Genomic DNA, 18,461 nt, shown 5'->3' with positions numbered 1-18,461 from the left:
ACTTTGCTTCATTATTTGAAGCAATAGTTCCTCTTCCTCAGTTTGTCCAGCCGGTTCCCTTCTCTCCACTTTCTCAACCTCTTCCATGTTCTCTTGTGGCTCTCCCATTTTTACTTTCCCTCTCTTCTTTTCCTTCCCGTCATCCTCGTAACATCTCCCACTTCGGGTTATAAATTCTATTTCTTGCTCAGGTGGGTGGGAGCTACTAGTTGTGACAGGTTTGGGGTTTGGTTGGGGAGTAGGACTACCGGAAGGTCCGGCATAAGTCATCTTGAAGTACCCGTGAGGAGTGAAGCATGGTTTAGGAGGTGCTGAAGGTGGGGCAAGGCTAGGAGCCAGTGTACTACTCGATGCTCCTTGGGTAAAGACTTGGAAATTATAGTTCCAAGGCACAGCATGGGTGTTTGTGACAGGGAGCTGGGGTGGAGTTCGGATGATTGTTACTAGTGGTGATGATATTGGGGCAGAGAAGGTCATTCTGGGACTAGAGGTGGAGGCATCCTGGCCGAATCTGGCTATATTTATTCTGCCCTCCATTTTCGACCTTGCTTGGCATCTTAAAATTTTGAGGGACAGCAAGTTCTGGACCTCTTTTTTGAACTCCCCACAATTTTGCAGCTCGTGGTTAGCTGCTCCTCCGTGATAGGGGCATCCCACATTATCTTCAAACTCCAGTGTTTGAGGGTAGAGGTAACCTTCCCTTACTGCCATTGTAAAAATCTCCTCAAAGTGAGGAATCAGTTGATCTACCTTCAAGGTTGACCCTTCTTCTTCTGAATCTATCATATTTACGCCATTGCCCTTACCATGATTGGGCAATGGGTTTGAGGTGACATTGGGAAGGGAGCTATTCCCTTTGATTTTCAACCATCCATTTCTGATTAGGGCGTGCACTCTCCCTCTGAGTGTCCTGCAGTTATCGGTTGAGTGCCCTTGTGCCCCTCCATGATACTTGCACTGGGCACTGGCATCTTACCACCTGGGATATGGTGGCTGAATTGGGTCAAGGGGAATCGGCACTATTTGATTTATATAGACAAGGTATCGGTATATTTCGCTGAGTGGGAGGGAAAGGGGTGGATCAGGATTTCTTTGTGGTCTTGGGTTATTTTGGGGTGGTCTGGGTTGAGTAGGTTGAGGAGGTGGTTTAGGCTGGTAGGTTGTTGGTGGTGGATACTGTGGGCGTGGATGAGGATAATTTGGGAAAAGGGGTGGAATGTTGGCAATTGTTGGGCTATGAGGGGGAGGATATGGCCGGTAATTGTTCTGGAGAAATGGAGAGTGGTTGTTCTGTCGAGTGATGGAATGCACATCACTCTATTTCTTCTTGCCAAAACTGGCAGTTTTCTTTACAGGATTCTCAGTCAACTCCTGCAGCCATCCCATTCTCAGGTTAGCTTCAATCCTTTCGCCAGCTTGAATAATGTCTGAGAAGCTGTTTGAGGTATTTCCAATCATTAGATTAAAATAAGGAGCCTTCAACGTCTCAATGAACAGGGAGCAAAGCTCATTATCAGTAACCAGAGGATACACCTCCGCTGCCTTTTCTCTCCACCTCTGAGCATATTCTTTGAAACTTTCCCTGTCTCTCTGCATCAGATTTTGGAGGTCTCTCCTTGTGGAGGCAACATCACAATTGAATTTATATTGTTTTAAGAAGGCATTGGCCAAATCTTTCCAGGAGCGCAATTTGCTCCTGTCCAACTGAATACACCATCTCAGGGCTGCCCCGGAGAGACTCTCGTGGAAGAAGTGGACTAGGAGTCGATCATCCTCTGTCAGGGCGGACATTTTGGCAATGTAAGTAGCTAGATGGATGCGGGGATCTGAATTCCCGGTGTATTTGTCAAAGTCCGGGACTTTGAACTTGGGCGGCACCACCACATCTGGCACCAATCTTAATGATGATACATCAACTGAACCATACATGTTTAAGCCCTCTATTGCTCTTAATCTCTCTTCTAGAGCGGACAGCTTCTCATTTTCTCTTGTCTTATTTTCTCCTCCTACTGCATGAGATACTCCCCCAGTTGGGAAATGAGGGGCAGAATGAACTAGAGGGATCAGAATTGAAGGGTATGGCTCGGCATTTGGGACAGCCGGGTAATAGGAGAAGGGCAGGTCATTATTTAGGGGAGCAGGATTAACGGTGATTGTCGGATCCGGGATAGGTGGCTGGAAGGTGAAAGAGGTTGAAGCATGATGAGAATCAACCGTTGTAGGAGGTGGGGGAGGTAGCTATGAGTTGGGCACTGATGCAGGCTTATTGTGGGATATCTCCCTCATTCGTCTCATGAGCTCTGAGACTTGGTCTTTCAATTCGGACACTTGTCATTGTAGGTTCTGGACTTGTTCCTAACCTTCTTGTTCGTGACCTTGTTAAGTACACTCGTCTTGGTTGAACTGCGTGTCTGGTCAGGCTTGCTTTGTTTGAAGCAATATTGATTTTCTGTAGGGAGTAAAAAAGTCTTTTAGTGAATTTTGAATTTTGTTAAAAATTAAAGGGTCCTGGTTCAGACAAAGGATAAGGTGGCATCTGAAAGCCAGGAATGAAATCTGCAGAAGAATAATTGCATTAATTTTATCATGACATCGTTCGATAGTCTGACGGTGAATGACTGGATTGAATGCGTATCTATGATACTTGTCCATATGGCACATTCAACTTTTTGCATAACCCTAGTGAGGGCGGTTCCTACGGGAGCCATACTATTCATTCACAATTTGCGAAACAATGGCCCAAAGTTATTCCACTAATCGAATAGTTCATACATAATACTTTTTACATTGGCCTGGGCTCAGGGAGACTCTTTATAATGTAATGACACTTTTTGAGATACTCATAAAGCCTTTCTTCTTGTCTGGCGGGGTTGAATGTCTTCAGGCATACTCAGATTCGAGCAAGAGTTCTTGTTTCCCCTGTGCTATCATTCTTTCCAGCTGGTCAACATTTTCTTTTAGCTCTTGATAGAGAGTGGCTTGTCTTTCTTTTTCCTTTCTTTCTTTAGCACATTCTCTCAGAATATCATTGATAAGCTGTGCTTGTTCCTTCAGTTCGCATTTTTTCTTTTTGCTTTCTTGTTTATACTGTCCCATGAATGTCTCTTGGCATTCCACTTTCTCTTGGAGCTCGCTATTCCGAACTTCTACCTCTTTTATTGTAGCTTGGAGAGAGATCTTTTCCTTTTCCCACCGTGTTTCTTGTTCCTCAAACTCTGTCTTTTCGGCCATTGCTTCTTTCCTCAGCCTTTTTACCTCTCTTCTGAGGATGTGCTGTTGGTCCTCCAACTGCCTTATTCGTTCCTGTAATTTTTGGTTTTCGGTGTCCAATTTTTGTAGAGAGTCGACTAGACGAGTATTAGCTTCTTCTGAGAGGATCTTCTGATGGAAGATCCTATCTTTGGGTCCGGTTGGCTTGGGAGTCGGGTGTCCTTGATCCCTGTCGACCCCCCATTTAAGACAATCGCCCGTGGTACTTGGACCTTTAGGCGACCTTTCCATCATAGTAGTGTTTTCCCAGGACTTGCGAGCTATTTTCAATCCTTCTTCATTATCGAGCTCATGATAGAAATGACCTTGGTGGTATTCTTTAATATTGATTGCGGACTGGGTTGAGCCGAACTGTCTCATTACCAATGCTGGAATGTAACTAGTGTATCCAGTCACTCCGATTAGAGGAACTGAATAATTACCCCCTGTGCTGAACAAAACGGGTTGACCTGACGTCCACAATTTCTTCCAATAATAGTCATGACTGTTGAAGATCAGAATCCGTTCTTGCCACTGCAGCTCATCCTTTGGGCTGATTACTAATCTGGTCATCTTTTCAATAAGTGGTTGGTCAAGAATACCAAGTTAACCCCTTTGTCTCCATAGGACACATGTGACTGATGACCCAGAGGTACAACAATTGAGAACAACACTTGATGGACCCCCTGCCTTATTGTCTACAGTAAGTAAGAGTTAATAAAGTCTCTGCAAGGATTGCCAGTATTGGGTTGATCCTCTGTTTTTCTATAGCCCAAAATATTTCTGCTACATTGTAGGTTATAATTCCCGAAGGCCCAGGGAATAAGATCAAGCCATAGATCCCCAGAGCTAGTGCCAATGAAGCTTGCTCCCATTGTTCATTCTGGATGTATCGATCTAACCACTTCTTGAGGTAAGTCTAATACCATCCATGCGTGTTTCCTTTTACAATTTCTCTCGCCTTTACTTCTTCCGGGGGAATCCCCAACATATGTGAAAACTGTTTCCAGGTCTACCTATGCTCGAGGTGTAGGTAGATCCGATTCTGTGCCACATAAGGAATTTCTAGCAGTGCCTGATATTCTTCCACAGTGGGGGTCGTATCGATGTCATTGAAGGAGAATACACTTTGCTTGGAGTTCCAAAACGACAGCATGGCCTTTAATGCCGAAAGTTAGACTTTGACTCGTATCAAGGTCACAATCCTTCCGTATTTTTCCTCGAACTTTGCCTTGATGCGATTGGGAAGCGATCTCCAACTACTAGACAGACCCTCGAGACCTGTCATCCTGACCTCAACCTTGTTTAGGTCCAATGGAGGTAACGGGCTAGTATCTGCCTTGGTGACATCACTTTGCGGGGATACTGAACTATGAGGCTGTCTGAACCACGGTTTAGCATTTTGTTCTTGTCTAGGAACTTCTTCTGCCGACTGACTCGAGGATGCCATGTTAAAAATAATGCTTATTCTTTTACAGACCTTAATTCTGTGATGCCAAAGTAGAAAACTTATTAGCAGGGTAAATTGGGGTAATTTTGAATTATATTGTTGGCAGGGTAACACCTACACATTTGTCAAAGTAGGAAAATGTGTAGATCCTCCTAATAGTATGACCCAAGATTACCCTAAAAAATAAGAACATAAGAAAACATAAATAGGGTAAGAGCAAGTATGCCCCTTTTGTCCTACAACAGGGAGAATCCTAGTGCCGAACAGGTGCTACCTAATTGGATAGTTCTATCTTATGAGGTAGCTTACTACGGCTTCCAGCTATCGTGATAGTTTAGCCACAGGTTCCCAAATTGCCCCTACTGTAAACAGTAGAGCCCCATTCCATCACCACGATACTAACGGGAGAATTCCACGGGTATCACAGTAAATAGAACGAGTTTCAATCTGAGCAGAAGCCTTCACGGATACTAACGGGGTAAAACCCACGGGTACCGCTACATGACTCCCTCCTACTTTCCTAGAGGGTGAGAAAGCCCGGGTATAGGGCTGAAGTGTGTGAGGACATTGCGTGAGTGTTCAGTGTATGCAGGGACACCTTTACCTCTTCCAAGTACGGGGGAGTTTTTTTCTTCCCCCTTTTTTTAGACGAAAAGTGCTGTAGGGAAATAAGACAAAAATAAACAAAGCAGTTAGTGAAAATAACAATCATCAATAGATTAAGGTTTTCGAATTTTGTAAATTGAACCCACCTAACTACAGTTCTAGTTTATAGGAGCATAAAATTAAATCTGCTTTTGGACCTCTAAACTGGGGTTAATGTGAAGTCATGTCTCTAGTGGAGTTGCCAAGCTGTCGCAAGGTGTTTTGCGTTGCCTGGACGAACACTCACCGAAATGGGAAAGAGTGAGGAGTCACCACTTTAATTTTAAGGGAAATTAAAGGAAACCATTTACACACAAAACAAAAAGATAAATTAAAAGAAACCACTTCGAAAACAGAGATTCTAGATTCGGGGTCCATATACGGGCGGGGAAGGTGTTAGGCACCCCACCTCGTCCCTCTATGAGGGTAAACAGATTTAATATTATGCTCCTTACAAATTAAAATCGGAAGTTAGGAGGGGGGGTTAAAATGATGATGTTAATCCCTTTTATGAAAGGGAATATTTGATTTTTCACTATTTCAGGTTATCCAGATACATAAGTACATGAGACGACCCTTAGTGAATTGGTGTTATGTAGCAGTTTTGGTTTTGAGGGTTACTTTGCATGTTGTGTTATTTTAGTTGGAATTTGAGATAATCCGAGTAAAAACCTCTCCCAATCCCTAGGGGTAGTCTGTTTAAAGTTTAAGTGAGGAATCTCGGATAAGAACTCTCCTCTGATCTTCCCACATTTATTAGAATTTTGATTGAGAATCAGATAAGAACTCTCCTCCGATCTCATTTAATATTTATTAAGATCTTTGATTGAGAATCGGATAAGAACTCTCCTCCGATCTCTTTTAATATTTATTAAAAATTTTGATTAAGAATCGGATAAGAACTCTCCTTTGATCTCTTTTAATTTTTATTAAAATTTTTTATTGAGAATCGGATAACAACTCTCCCCCGACCTCTTGAGATTTAATTGCGATCGTATGTCGTAAAGACCTTAGACTAAGGGTTCTGACATCCGAAGACGCTGAGAGCCCGAACAAGGCTTCTCTTAATCCGTTGGTACCTTATAACTAGGTAGGGGATACAGACTAAATTTTTTTACCGATCTCCTATGTGATTGCCTTACCAATACCTTTTGACAGGCAATATCCGATCTCTTCCGCCTACTAGTCTGGGATCCGATCTTACCTCGATCCCCCACTATACCAAGTTATCTTCTGAGCTAGTCTAGTGGTTCGACTTCATAATTTTTCTCTAATTTATTATCCAAACTTTTATTATTTTGAAGAAACTCTCGTGTTAAGATACAGCTACCAACATTTTATCAAACTACCTATACGTTACTCGGGACCAGAACACCTACATTTGAAGGTAATAAAGGCTAAAAAAAAAAGTAAATAACATGAACTGATGAACAAAAGGTAAACTCAAGAGAATAACCACCTTCGTGGGGTCTTTAACATAACGTAAACTTAACGAAAATTAATAAATATAAAAAAAATGAGCACTTGGTAAAGCAACGGTTTAAACACTCACCTGTAGGGAGTTGAATCTATTGAACTAACTATGGAGTCACAAATATAGTAGAGTTGCGTGCTAATAGTCTGGGAACTAATGCTTGCCTTGAAATGAAGAGTACCAAGTTAGAATGCAATCGAGTCGAAATGACAATAACCGGGTTTGAATGAGATTCAGCTTGGAAAATAAAAGTGGATATAAAAATGATGAAGACAGAACTGAAACTAAGAGAGGGTATCACAGAGTAATGAACAAACTGAAAATAAAGAGTTTCAGTGTCCAACACTCCTTCAAAGAAAATACTTTAGAAAACTGGTTTCTGAAGTTTTTCTATTTTGAAAGCTTAAAAATAGCAGAGTAGCAAGACTGTATCAATTTTCAGAGCCTTTCCACTATAATCACCACCCTTTTTGTTCTTTTTTTTTTTAACAGTATTGCATGCAGATATTTATAGGGAACGGGTGCTCCCAATGAAGGGTCAGGATTTCCTCTGAGGGAGATGGAAGGTTTGGATTTTAAAGGACATGATTTGATGTCTGAGAATTGAAGAGAATCAAAATGGACGGCTGAGATCCTATTTAGAATATTTGTCATTTCTCTTTTCTAATCCAACGGTTCAAAATCTTCATATCAAGGGAGATCTGAGGGCCAGGAATAAAAGACGCCGGTCTTGTCGTCTTCTCTTTGATCCAAGTGCTCCGGGCTTGTCCTTACAAGAAAGATCAACGATGGAGATCGAGATGTACAGGACTGTTATGACATGTCCTGGCACCTGTCAGTAATGTGGGCGATTCTGCAAATGAGGCGTGCGGTGGAGATTTGATCTCGTCTGTAACGCATTAACTACCTCGGTTCTGATTATGACGGCAGTTATTGGAAGTTGTCTTATCCTCTCCTTACTTTCCGATCTCCCGATCTTTCCATCATGACCTTTTTCTGATCTCTCATGTTGGGCCCCTCTCTCGATTTCTCCCATTCTAGCACCTTCTTCTCAATCCGGGCTGATTCAGTCAAAATATTTATTTACTTCGGTTACCGAGGCATCCGCTTCGATTTCTACTAGTAATAAATGCTCAGACCCTCCCTATATATATGCCTTCAACGGGAGATTTCTCCCACATTTCATTCCTTCCTATTTCCATTTCTCTCTTCTTCTGTTCTAGTTTTCTGGTAACATTATGGCCACGGTGACTGCTTTTGATCTTTTTCCGATTACTTTCTTTGCTCCCTGACTGAAAATTTATGACCCCGGTGATCGAAAAATCATGACAACCATATTTGATGACAGTGAGAGAACCGGACTAATTTACCGATCAAGGTCAAAAATATTGATCATACCGATCTCGAGTCGATCTACAGATATAATCGGTGAGCCGATTTCGGGCGAGAAGACTGCTAATTTCCCGCTTAACATCGGTGACTACCCTTTGAAGTTCACTTGGTTCCTCACCATATCGGGCGTCCCAACTGTAACTCGGTTCTGGTCGATGACTTTGACGATGACTTCTCATCCTCATGAGAGTCATAGTCACTCCATCTGAGCTGTACATCTATCCGCCTATGTCTGGCTTTCTGATCAGACACATCTTTTGATTCAGCCACGAAACTAGGCTTTGACATAGGTTCCTGCTAAGTAGGATGTACTGCCGATCCCTAGAGATCGCCCAAATGATGTAATCTGACCTTTTGGAAATAAAATAAAATTTTATTTTAACAATTATCATTTAATTACTGCATTGTTTATTTTTCGATCTCTAATGTGTATATCCGATCTAATTCCTAACTGAATAGCCCTTAACCGATCTGTAATTCTGAACATCTACCTTAATTCGCCGATCTCTAACTAGCCGATCTCCCCTTATTTATTTATAGAGTTTCTGGAATGTTCTTGCGACGTGTCAGAAAAGCTGGCGAATTTTGCTAACCGATGCATCACTTGGGACACTGTGAGCATTGAATGCTCAGATGGGTATAAATAGGGGAAGGGTCAGCCAGTTGCTCCCTTATGTCATTTTCAGCACCTCGCGAGTGATTCCAAAATTCTCTCATTTCTTCAAGTTCTTCCGACATTGATCACACTCCAGTAAGGGTTTTGATCTTTCTCTTAGTTAAATTTCTCTCTTTTCTTTGAAAATGAGCGGCGCCGAGGGTCAGAGAGCGGTGAGCCCCCCTTCCGTTCATGTCTCATGGTCGTCAGATGAGGTTGAAGTGGTCAGACCAAGCGGGCGATCTGAACCTCCTACGCCCTCCGTTTCAGCCCGTGGTCAAGCGGTACCCTCAAGACGAATGCATTCCTCAGGGAGAGAAAACCTTCCCGTGGATGAACTGCCGTCAATCCTTCAAGAAACCGATCTGCAGTCGATTAACCAAGAATACAACCTTCGGACTGATTCATACGAGCTCATCAGATGTCATGGCGATCTCCGAGCCGATCACTTCTTCGAAGAAAATGATATGATCATGATATACCAAGAGCAACTAAAAGCCGGGCTGCGGTTTCCTCTTGATGACTTCTTCAAGGAAGTTTTGAAATTCCACCAAGTATGTATAGCCCAAGTACATCCGAACTCATGGCGGATCCTGGTAGCCTTTAGAGGCCTCTGCCGAGCTAAGGGACTCAATCCTACAGCGAAGATGTTCGCTGAGCTACATAGGCTAACTCGTCGAAAGGACGATGAGTACTGGTTCTTTCAGGCGAAACCACATTGTGAGCTCTTTACCGATCTGCCCTCCTCACTAAAGAATTGGAAAAATCGCTTCTTTATTCTGAGGAGCAAGATTCCGAACAGTTTTGAGGGTTTCCCACGTAGCTAGCTGCATTTGGGCCCATCACTCCCGAAGCACATCGTCCTGAGTAGGGAAGAGGGCGCCATGGTAATGGAGTTAAAGGATCAGGCAGCCAATCAGAAGTTCTCCTGTTTAGATGCGGTGATGGCCGAACTGCATCATTAGATGATGCGGCTGGTTACCGGTGAAGAACGCGGGCTTCAGCTCTCTGACCTCAGCCTCGGTACTTTCTATATCTCTGATCTCTGGGCCTTAGCGAACTCACTGACTTTTCTTTGTGCAGGTATGGCGAGCAGCGAGGCTTCCAAAGAGAACCGAAAGCGTAAGAGGGAGGTCTCCAAGAAAGTGCGACAGATGAAGCGTGCCGAGGCCTCATAAACACCAAGGCACGACCCAGGAGAGATGCAGGGAGGCTTGTCCCAACCCTGGGGACCACCGATTCCTGAAGTAGAAGTGGTTCAGTCTCCTCCTCGACAAGAAGAGCTGCCACCACCTCCACCAGTTGCTTCGAGTGTGGAAGGGGGTCCTTCCCAACCTACTTCGAGGACCCTTTCCCGCGGCACTCAGGTCCTGATTCACTCCCTGGAGAAGAACCGATCTGTACGGGAGAATCCGGGCTTAGCAAAGGTTCTAGGAGCTTCCATCTGTCTCCAGGAGGATTGGCACCGGCTAACCCAGGGCAACATCGACGATCTCCTGGCCCAGACGATGAGCTTGAGCGTGAAGAGCTTAGTGAACCAGCATATCATCAGGGAAAAGGCTCATCATTTGAGGCAGGAGATCCAGAAGGTGGGTCAGGAAGAGGCTTCCGCCCGAGCCCAACTTTCATCCGCCCGGGAATATATAGCTGAAATTGAGGGGCGGATGAAATTCTATGAGGATAAATTGGCCTAGCAGGCTCATGCTCTTGAAGAAGCTCGAGCGCTCCGAGCTGCTGATGTCGCTCACCTCACTGAAGAACTTAGAGTGAAAGAAGAAGAGGTAGTGACGAGGGAGGCCGGTGCTTATGTGAACGGCCACAGGGACCTTTTGGCCGAGCTCAAGAAGCGTTATCCCGAGGAGGACTTTTCCTGGATGGTGGACCTGGCTCCCTAAGACGAAGAGGAGAGCGAAGAGGAGGCCGAAGGAGATAGAGAGGGTGAGCGAAATGTAGAACAGGCTGGGGGTGATCCTCCAGCCAAATGACTTGTATTTTTTTACTTTGAAATGAAATGAAGTTCTTTCTTTTGTTCAATGACTTGATGAGATCGAAAAGTATCTAAGTTGTATAAGCGCCTGATTGTCTGAACATATTAGAACGCCAAACTTGAAAGCGATTATTAATCTATGTATGAGAGATCAAAAAAACATTGTAAGCATGAGATCGGCCTAAACCGAGAACAAACACCAAGCGGAACTTAAGATTATTAAAATTGGAAACCTGATTTGAACACTTAAGATCGAAAGCACCATTAAGCTGGATTGAAACCTTAACTTTATTAAATGATTATCCACAACAGAGATTGGACTTTATCTAACGATTATCCACAATATTTATAAAATGGAGGTCGAAAATAAGACTGGATGGCACGAAGACTTAATGTAGGTTGGATTTCGTTTGACGGGAGATCAGAAATGTGATCGGCTGGCAAGGCGACTCGATAATTGGTTTGAGAGATCGATAATGAAGACTTGGTGTTGGTTTGATTCCTATGAAGAGAGATCGGTAATGAATTGAATGACATGGAGACTTGGTGCTGGAGATCGATTTCAAAGTCTATTGATTTCGGGGATCGGCCAAAATATGGTGTCGACATATATGACCATTTTGGTTACAATAGAAGCAAATAACATTTGGAAATGAATAAGAGCAAGCTTTCACAAAGAAATTTTTGTATTTTCCATAGTGCATGAATCCATCATAACCAAGATCAGATTTTTGATTTGACAATCTTTGAGAACCAAGTAAAGTATCAAGAATTTGTGTGCCATTGGTAAATTTAGCTAAATCATTTGTCAAAGATTCCACCTTGGTTTCTAGAATCCTATTTTTCTCAATGAGTTTTTCACAAGCAGTTTTTGAATCTTCTAACTCCTTATTCAACTCATCAAACAAGAGCATTTGATTTTTATAAAACTTATTTTCTTGCACAATAATACTCATATAATTATTTTCAGATCTTAAGGAAGCAATTTCTTTGTTTAAAACAGAACATTTTTTCTTATAAACTTTGTATTCTTCATACAATTTGGCAAATGCATCTTCATAATCTTCAATACTAAGAGAGTCAGAATTATTTGCCTCAGTGTTGATTTCTCTTCGTTGGGAGCTTTCTGATTTATCCTCTTCTAGAGCCATGAGACAAATGTGTGCAACCTCCTTGTCACTAGAGTTATCACTTGAGGAGTCATCACTGTCCATCCAGCCAGCAATCAGAGCTTTCTTGCTCTTGTCCTTTGAATTCTTCTTTTTCAGTTTAGGACAATTTGGCTTGATGTGGCCAGGTTTATTGCATTCAAAGCATTTAATCTCACTTTGATCCTTGCTTGTTTCACCTTTGAGAGAATATTTCTTTAGGAATTTCTTGTATTTCGAACCTCCCTTTTTGAATGCTTTCTTGAATCTTCTTGTAATCATGGCAAGATCATCTTCATCACTTGAACTATTGGAGCTGTCACTTGAGGCAGCCTTAAAAGCTGTAGTTTTCTTTAATTCATCCTCTTGGCTTAACTTCAAGGCAATTCCTCTCTTTTTCTTTTCATCATCTACACTACTCTTGCTCTTGTCATAAAGCATTTCATGAGCAATAAAAGAACCAATTAGCTCATCATAAGTGAATTTGGAGAAGTCTTTGGTGTCAAAGATCACTGTCACTTTTATTTCCCATGATTTAGGTAGTGACCTAAGACTTTCTTGACTAATTCTTCTTCAGTGAATTCTTTTTCAAGAGGTTTGAGAACATTCACCAGATCAGTAAATCTTGTGCTCATTTCTGAAATGGTTTCTCCAGGTTTCATCTCAAATAGTTCATATTCTCGAACAAGCCTATTGGCTTTTGATTCCTTCACTTGATTAGTCCCTTCATATGTGACTTCAAGTTTATCCCACACTTCTTTTGAAGATGTACAACCTGAAATACCATTACACTCAGTTGCATCAAGTGCACAATGAAGAATGTTTAAAGCTTTAGCATTTGAAGAAACTTTCTTCCAATCAAGTTCATTATATTCATCTTCTAGTTTTTCTCTATAATCATCAGCATGCAATTCTAATGGAATTTTAGGACCTTTAACAATTTTTTTCCATGCTTCAATATCAACAGATTGAATAAAGTTTCTCATCCTAACTTTTCAGAAAGAATAATTAGAACCATTAAACAAAGGTGGTCTAGTGATAGAGTGTCCTTTAGCTAAAGGTGCAGGGATACTAGCTATGTTAGATGTGCCAGCCATTGTAGGATCTCTCTAAGGTGTTTAAACCTCAAGCAAGATAGACAAGCTCTGATACTAATTTGTTGTCCCAAAGAAAGTGACCAAGAGAGGGGTAAATTGGATACTTTAGGCAATTTTTTAGTCCTTGCTCAAGACTTAATGAAAAATTATGGCTTTGCACTTCTATGTATGTGTATAACTCTATTTTTAAGATGTAATTTAAGTGATCAAACAAGTTATGCACAAATAGCAGCTCATACACAAAATAATCACTTAATATCAAGTGTATCTTTTCACGTATAAATCAAAATTTGCAAGTTTAATTGTTCAAGCTCAGTATTAACTCAATAAAACAAATTCTCAACACATTCAATATATAATTAGATAAATAAAGTGCTGAAAATTAAAGATTTAAGGTAAGAAAAGAATCAAACACAAGGTTTATAGTGGTTCGGCTCTCTTAGCCTACATCCACTCTTCTCAAGGTCCTACTTTGAGAGTCACTCCACTATTTGATCTTTTTCAACAGGCAAGATTCAAAGCTTTTACAATCTCCGCAAGCTTTCCAAGTGCTTGAGAACCTTTACAATGTCTTTGCTTCCCACAAAAGACCACAAGCTTCACAAGGTGCTTGAAAACCTTCCACAGGCTTCTCAATGAATAGGAACACTTTCATTAGGTAAAATTGTAGTAAATGATGCCTTTTATAGGTACTTTCCATTGCTAAAAACGTCTGCTAGAGAGTGTGTCTAATGGCTCTTTAATTTTTTAAAAACTAGTCGTTACTTCTTTAAAAGTCGTGCAGCAGAGTTGTGTCAGGTCAGAGTATGAAAATAGTTAACTAAAATTTTCACTGGTTAACTAGTTTCGTAAGATAGAAAATTTTAGACAACAAAACTAGTTAACTAATTTTCGCAACAAATTAACTAATTTCGCTACTATCTGACTTAAATTTTGAAATTTTGAGTTTTTGAAGGAAGATTGTAAAAATTATTTTGACCATTCAAAAACCTTAAAAATGATGTAAAAATACTTTTTAAACTCTTGAATCTAAAAATAATTTTGATTTTATGTCTTAAATGGTATAATATCTCCAATCTTGTACAATGGACCTAAGAACTTAATTTCTATCCTAATTCTTTATAGACTTTGATTCATTTTGTGTTATACAATATAGTAATCTCCTTTTATCTCAGCCATGTTAATAGAATAGACCTTCCATCAATGTCTTTGCATATCATGACCTATAAAATCACTTCAAATACTTTTGCACAAAGGGTTAATGCATTTTTCATTAAGTTTTATTATCATTAAAACTAAACTCATTATAGCTTACGGGGTCTACACTTATACCTTATTTGTTGATCATAGACTCAAGATATAAATACGTGAGTTACATGTATCTTGAATTCATGATATATTACGTTTTAAGTCAGAATTTCCCTAATTAATAATAGTTAGATGGGTTCTTAGTTAAAATGCACCATGAAGCAAAACATACTTGCAAACAAGTGCCTTTTTTAGTGCATTGGAGATTTAGTAAAGGAGAAGAGTTTAAATTCTTAGTCTTCTCCTATGTTATGAGTCATATTATACTACACAAGGTAGTTTACACATTCATCTTGTTTCGAATATTATTCTAATTTTAAAAAATATATATTTGTTCAAATAATGCATCTTATAGAGTTAAAGCAAGCTTGATTTTTATTCATGAACTCCTTTTTAGAATATAGAATTTTACAAAATATTTAATTCAATTTATTTGTTTTTATTAATTCTCATGTTTAGAATGAAAAAATTCAATTCTTTTTCTCTATGTTTGTAAAATATAATTTTACAAGAACTCAATTTAGTTAATTTATTTTTTGTCAATTCTCATATTTAGAATGAAAAATAATTTAGTTCTTCTAATTTAAACAAAAATTCATTTAAAAAAAAATAAAAATCATATATGATTGTATGAGAATTTATTTGAATTTTTTTCTTACAAACGATTTATTTCAAATAAGCCTTTTAACCTAAAAAATTTTTCATTTTAAAAGAAATAAAAATTAAATATGATTTTGTGACAATTTAATTAAATTATTTTCTTGAAAATGACTTATTTCAAAAGAAACTTTTGTGGTTTCAAGTGACATTACTCGTAGTCTTTAGCTTATATAATTTTAGATTACCGCGTCGTTATAACTAGAGACGAACAACTCGTCACAATTTGTGCGAGATTAATTAGAGACTCATTAGACAAATAGAAAACATTATTAAGGAAAAATTCTCATAATTCTAAAGTGAAAATAACATAATCACAAGTAAAAAACTAAGGAAAGAAGGGAAATGAGCTACCATTGCCTTGGAAATTAGTAGCCCTTAAGATTCTTTAATGAGAAAAAAGAAATTTTTGAAACCAACGGTAGAGAGAAGGTCTAAAACTTGTCAAGGAAATGTTAAAGAATTAATCTTGAAAGAGCATAACAACTTAGATTTTTGATTGATGAGTGAGTATTATAAATCAAAATTTGGATTTTTTTTTTTCTTTTGTCTTTATAGTCAAATTCCAAAATTAAATCATATTAATCTATCCAATCCCAAAATTCTAAAATGTAATTTCCAAAATAACCAAATTGTCAAAGATTGAAGTGACAAACTTCTTTTTCTTTCTTTTTTCTTATTCTTTCTTTTTTCTTATTCTTTTTTTTTTTTCCTTTCTCTTAAGCCTCTTTCTTATACAATAATTTTTTATTCAAACTATATCTGTTTTAATAACTGTTTGTTGTTTTAGTAGCTGCCAGCTGTTTTACTAATGGTTAGCTTTAAATATTAATGTTAGTGGTTAATTGTTTATATAGTAATTTAAAATAGAAATGTTCGATAAATACATATGTTAGATTAGCTGTTAAATGTAAATATATTGATATTATCTTATTGATCCTAGTCAAAATGCCCCATCAACCTCTAAGGCCCTGTTCGACAATATTAGCTGTTCTAATAGTTGTTAATTATTTTAATAGTTGTCAGTTATTTTACAAGCCATTAGCCGTTACATATTAGCCGTTAGTGATTAATTGTTTATATAGTAATTTAAAGCATAAATATTGGGTAAAAATAATTATTAAATATAAAAAATAGTGGTATCATCTTATTTATCATAGTGAAAATATTCTCTCAACCTTTGAGGTCCTATTCGTTAATAACTTTTAAGATAGCTTTTAGTGTTTTGACTGGTCAAAATACTAATATCTTATTTATACTATTTGGTGATATAGTGTTTATAGTATTTTTTAGAAGTTGAGGAAGTGATTTATGAAAAACTATCATTCCTAACTTTTAGAGGTTGAGAAAGCGTTTTAACTAGGGTTAATAAGATTATACAATTATTTTTACATTTAATAGCTAATCCAATAATTATTTTTACTGAATACTTATACTTTAAATTACTATAAAAATAACTAACTACTAAAAACTAATATCTAACTGCTAACAGCTAATAAAACAGCTAACAGCCACTAAAATAACTAATATCTATTAGAATAGTTAATATTATCAAACAAAATTTAAAAGATAGGAGATGTAACTTTTTATGTACCATTCCTTCAACCTATAAATATTAGTATAAACGCTATGCCACCGAACAGTATAAAAAAGAGAGGTTATGTTTTGACTCTAGTCAAAAAGTCAAAACATTAAACGTTACGTTAAAAACTATTGTCGAATAAGATTTAAAAGTTAGGAGGGTAATTTTTCATGAACCGCTCCCTCGTCCTTTAAATATTAATATAAATACTATACTATCAAACAGTATAAATAAGCGAGATAGTAGTTTAACTATAATCAAAATACTAAACGCTACTTGCTATTACTAAACAAGGCTCAAGAACCAAAAGGAGAAAAAAGAATTATTAAAAGGTAAGATGTAATTGTTGGTCTAATAGTAACATAATCCCCAAAGATGGGTTTATTCAACCAACCAACAACAACCACCAACGACTAGTAGCTACAAAACCTCCCTATTATAGCATTTCTATATGTCAAAAATAAAATAAAAATAAAAGAAAAAGAATGTTTTGCTTATTTTTTCTTTTGTCAATCTTTGCTTAAATTTTCCATCTGCCATGTATAATTTACTAAAATGACTCGTTTCCTTTTGCACCAATTCCCTTGCATAGTACATCTGAATTTCATGAAAGAGTACAAGCAAAGAATAGATGTTGTGAGGTTGTCATTGAGCATGTGGGTTGATTGGCACATGCAACCTTTTTTCCTTTTGGTGGTCCTTTGAGATCGTTGGGTTGGGGTCTGTGGGTTCTTTTTGCCTTCTCTTGCTCAGTGACTTATGAGCTGTTATTGCGAGGTAAAGCTTTGTTAGCTGTCAGGTCTTTGTGTGCTCACGTGCACTCGAGGCATTTTGTCTAGTAGGCCCATTGGACCCTTTAGATATTTCCAATGAGATGTAATTAAGCTAACCCATAATTTAATCAGGGAACTTCGAATAATTTGACTGTAATCGAAAAAAGAATTTGACCATCTTCACACTATATATTATTAATATTTTATATATATTTAACTCAATAAAATTAGCCTAATTAATAAGTATAAGAGTTTCTCAAAAATATTATGATCATAAATATTAAAAAATATTTTAGACGATTTTTGTTAGTAATAATTTAATTATTGATAAATTGTTTAATTTTTTTAATGAGAAGTGACTCGTTCTAATTTAGAACTTATTAACTTGCATTATATATCAGTGAGGATATTTCAATTATAAACAACTAATAAGTTTGATTATTTAAATATTCAAATTTTGATTATCAATGATATGGATCTCTACAAAATCCTATCACAAATGGGTCGGATTCATTGACAATTCTTTTTTAGGAATGACTCAGCTTGATTCACTGAGGAGACCGCCTATAAGCTTGTCACTCGGTGACGGAGTCAGAATTTTTAATTAGAAGGCTCAATTAAAAATATATTCTTTTTAAAAATAAGTGCACACGCATATATATTTAATTCAATCACTAAATAAAATGTATTATAGATTTAATTGTAATTTAAAATAGTTTACAATACTGAATAGAATTCATTTTATTACTGTCATCTCACAAATTAAGATCACTAGGGTGCTTCGTCATCTTTCATTTTAATATTTTACTATTAATAAAAAATTGCTGCTAATGTCCTACACCATAGACAAGTCCATTCACTCTGAAGTTATGTTATGACCGAAGTCCCAAAGTCTGAAGAATAGATTTTCAGCTTCCAATACTAGCTAGGATTGTTGAAAATGGTAGTAGGTTGAACACATCTCAAAAATTGTAAAATATCTCATGATTCATGGGAGCTTTTTATCAATGAAAGGATCAAGATAACCTCGTATTTCTCATAAAA

The 18,461-nt window shown here is 38.1% G+C and overlaps 1 protein-coding gene across 1 annotated transcript; it reads right to left on the bottom strand.

Annotated features, from left to right (window-relative positions):
* Positions 1-2,513: 2,513 nt before the first annotated feature.
* Positions 2,514-12,986, bottom strand: LOC131176299 (uncharacterized). The gene is made up of 4 exons (XM_058141301.1): positions 12,548-12,986; positions 11,481-12,494; positions 3,089-3,482; positions 2,514-2,556 (listed from the first exon to the last, which is right to left on the bottom strand). Exons 1-4 carry the CDS (start codon positions 12,984-12,986, stop codon positions 2,514-2,516), a joined length of 1,890 nt encoding a protein of 629 aa, XP_057997284.1.
* Positions 12,987-18,461: the final 5,475 nt, after the last annotated feature.

The sequence above is a fragment of the Hevea brasiliensis genome, unplaced genomic scaffold (genome assembly GCF_030052815.1).
Source record: "Hevea brasiliensis isolate MT/VB/25A 57/8 unplaced genomic scaffold, ASM3005281v1 Scaf1, whole genome shotgun sequence".
Classification (NCBI taxonomy): Eukaryota; Viridiplantae; Streptophyta; class Magnoliopsida; order Malpighiales; family Euphorbiaceae; genus Hevea; species Hevea brasiliensis.
The sequence above is the reverse complement of the archived record's forward strand: the minus strand, read 5'-3'. Positions and strand labels throughout refer to the sequence as shown.

What these genes read in the sequence shown, in the direction of transcription:
- LOC131176299 (XM_058141301.1), bottom strand. Translation starts at nt 12,986, where the DNA reads ATGAGAAACTTTATTCAATCTGTTGATATTGAAGCATGGAAAAAAATT. An exon ending in AAATGTTATTTGCTTCTATT is followed by an intron (nt 3,483 to 11,480) that starts GTAACCAAAATG and finishes GGTCGCCTAAAG; the next exon opens with GTCCAAGTACCACGGGCGAT. An exon ending in CAAGAGACATTCATGGGACA is followed by an intron (nt 2,557 to 3,088) that starts GTATAAACAAGA and finishes ATTCTTCTGCAG; the next exon opens with ATTTCATTCCTGGCTTTCAG.